Raw genomic sequence first — 2,425 nt, 5'->3', positions numbered from 1 at the left:
GGGATGGGGAGGGGATGTGATGAAGGGGAGGCAGGTGGGGAAGGAGATGGGGATGGGGATGGGGAAAGGGCATGAGGAAGTGGATGGGAAAGGGATGGGGATGGGGATAGGGATAGGGGACAGGGATGAGGACGGGCGGGTGGGCGCTGACTCCCGCCCCTCCGCCAGGTGAGGACGGGCCAGTTCCACCGGCGCCTGTGGCGCTCCACGCGGCGCATCTCCCAGGTGTCCGCCGGCGAGACGGAGTACAACCCCGCCGAGGGCAAGTCGTAGCCCCCACCGAATCCTTCGCCCGGCGCCGCCGGAGCGCGCCGCTAGCCCGGACACCGGCTGGGGGGGTCCCGTGCCGCCGCCGTCCGTCCGTCCGTCCGTCCGTCCCCCCCCCGTCTCTTGCACTACTGCGCCGAGGAGCTGCCCGCGAGCGAGCCGGAGGCGCCCGCATCCCGCCGCGGGGCCGTTTGGAAGGCAGGGAAGAGGCATCCCGAGGGGCTCCGGGATCCGGGAACGCCGCGCCGGCTGGCCAGGAGCCGGCTGGCCCCCACTCACTGGTTTTTCTATCGATTTATAGCTCTTTTACAGAAATATATATATATATATATATATATAAAATATATATATATATATCGGAAATAAACGTGCACAAGGCCGTCGTCTCCCGCGATCCGTCTCTTGCGGGAAGCCGGAAAGCGCCAGCCCTGTGCCCCCGTGTCACGAGCGCGGCGGGCCTCAGCTAGCGGCAGCCCCGAACCCCGATGTCACGAGCGGGGCAGGCCTCAGCTCTCGGGCGCTCTCTTCCCGAGTGTCCCGAGCGTGGGAGGTCTCTGCAGCCGTTTTTCCGCACGTCTCGAGTGGGGCAGGGCTCGGCAGCCCTCTCCCCGCGTGTCACGAGCTGGCCTCAGGTCTCAGCAGCCGTGGGCCCACGTGTCGCGAGCGGGCTGGGCCTCAGCTCCTGGCAGCCGCCTACCCACGTGTCATGAGCACGGGGGATCTCAGTAGCTGTTCACCCACGTGTCACGAGCGGGGTGGGGCTCGGCTCTTGGCAGCCCTGCACCCACGTGTCACGAGCGCGGCGGGCCTCAGCGGGGCCTCTGCGAGCCCTTCAAGGTGCAATCCTTCCCCGGCGCCGCCCGGATGCCTCCGTCTCCTGATGCCCACGGGAGCGGGGCTCGGATCCCAGCTGGTTCCCCGGCCCGTGGGAGCTGGCAGGCTCCGTGCCACCGCCACCGCCGTGTCCTCCGCTGCCCCGGCCACCCCCGTGGGGCCCCGCGGCCGCCTGTGCCCTCTGTCCCCAGCCGGGCCGGGCTCCGGTGCCCGCGGCGTCACGTGGTGCCCGTGCCAGCCCCGCTCCCGCCCGGCAGCCAGAAGGGCCGCGGGAGCCTGGCAGGCGGGCAGGCGGCAGCGACGCGGGCACGGCCGAAGGGCGGACGGATGGACGGAGCGGGCGGCGGAGGACGGGGCGCCCCGGTGGCACCGGGAGCCGGCCCGCGGGTGTCCTCGCCGGTGGGGGCTGCGGAGCTCGGCGGGGAAACTGAGGCGCTCGCCACCGAGCCGCAGCAGGTGCCGGAGCTGGGCTGGGAGCTGGGAGCAGGGCTGGGAGCAGGGAACAGGACTGGGAGCAGGGAGCAGGGCTGGGAGCAGGGCTGGGTGCAGGGAGTAGGACTGGGAGCAAAGCGGGGAGCAGAGCAGGGAACGGGACTGGGAGCAGGGCTAGGAGCAGGACTGGGAGCAGGGTGCACGGCTGGGAGCTGGGAGCAGGGCTGGGAGCGGAGCAGGGCTGGGAGCAGAGCAGGGAGCAGAGAACAGGAGTGGGAGCAGGACTGGGAGCACGGTGCATGGCTGGGAGCTGGGAGCAGGACTGGGAGCAGGGAGCAGGGCTGGGAGCAGGACTGGGAGCAGGGTGCACGGCTGGGAGCTGGGAGCAGGACTGGGAGCTGGGTGCAGGGCTGGGAGCAGGGAGCAGGGCTGGGAGCAGGACTGGGAGCAGGGTGCATGGCTGGGAGCTGGGAGCAGGACTGGGAGCACGGTGCAGGGCTGGGAGCAGGGAGCAGGGCTGGGAGCAGGACTGGGAGCAGGGTGCACGGCTGGGAGCAGGGAGCAGGACTGGGAGCTGGGTGCAGGGCTGGGAGCAGGGAGCAGGACTGGGTGCAGAGAGCAAAGCAGGGAGCAGGGCTGGGAGCAGAGCAGGGAGCAGAGTGGGGTGCAGGTCTGGGAGCAGGGAACAGGACTGGGAGCAGGGAACAGGGCTGGGAGCTGGGAGCAGGACTGGGAGCAGGGCTGGGAGCAGGGAGCAGGGCTGGGAGCTGGGTGCAGGGCTGGGAGCAGGGCTGGGAGCTGGGTGCAGGGCTGGGAGCAGGGAACAGGGCTGGGAGCAGGGAGCAGGGCTGGGAGCAGGGCTGGGAGCAGGGAGCAGGGCTGGGAGCAGGGA

General features: G+C 70.6%; 2 protein-coding genes across 2 annotated transcripts in view; both read left to right on the top strand.

Annotated features, from left to right (window-relative positions):
• Positions 1-650, top strand: part of NBEAL2 (neurobeachin like 2) — a 25,206-nt gene extending 24,556 nt beyond the window's left edge. The window contains exon 55 of the mRNA XM_026089798.1: positions 169-650. Within this exon, the coding sequence (XP_025945583.1) occupies positions 169-273 (105 nt within the window). The 3' untranslated portion in view covers positions 274-650. The remainder of the gene's footprint in view (positions 1-168) is intronic.
• Positions 651-1,428: 778 nt separating this feature from the next.
• LOC112977401 (D-threo-3-hydroxyaspartate dehydratase-like) overlaps positions 1,429-2,425 on the top strand; it is a 7,012-nt gene continuing 6,015 nt past the window's right edge. The window contains exon 1 of the mRNA XM_026089723.1: positions 1,429-1,557. Within this exon, the coding sequence (XP_025945508.1) occupies positions 1,429-1,557 (129 nt within the window). The remainder of the gene's footprint in view (positions 1,558-2,425) is intronic.

The sequence above is a fragment of the Apteryx rowi genome, unplaced genomic scaffold (genome assembly GCF_003343035.1).
Source record: "Apteryx rowi isolate R43461 unplaced genomic scaffold, aptRow1 scaffold_83, whole genome shotgun sequence".
NCBI lineage: Eukaryota > Metazoa > Chordata > Aves > Apterygiformes > Apterygidae > Apteryx > Apteryx rowi.
Note: the sequence above shows the minus strand (reverse complement) of the source record. Positions and strands in the feature narration are given on the sequence as shown.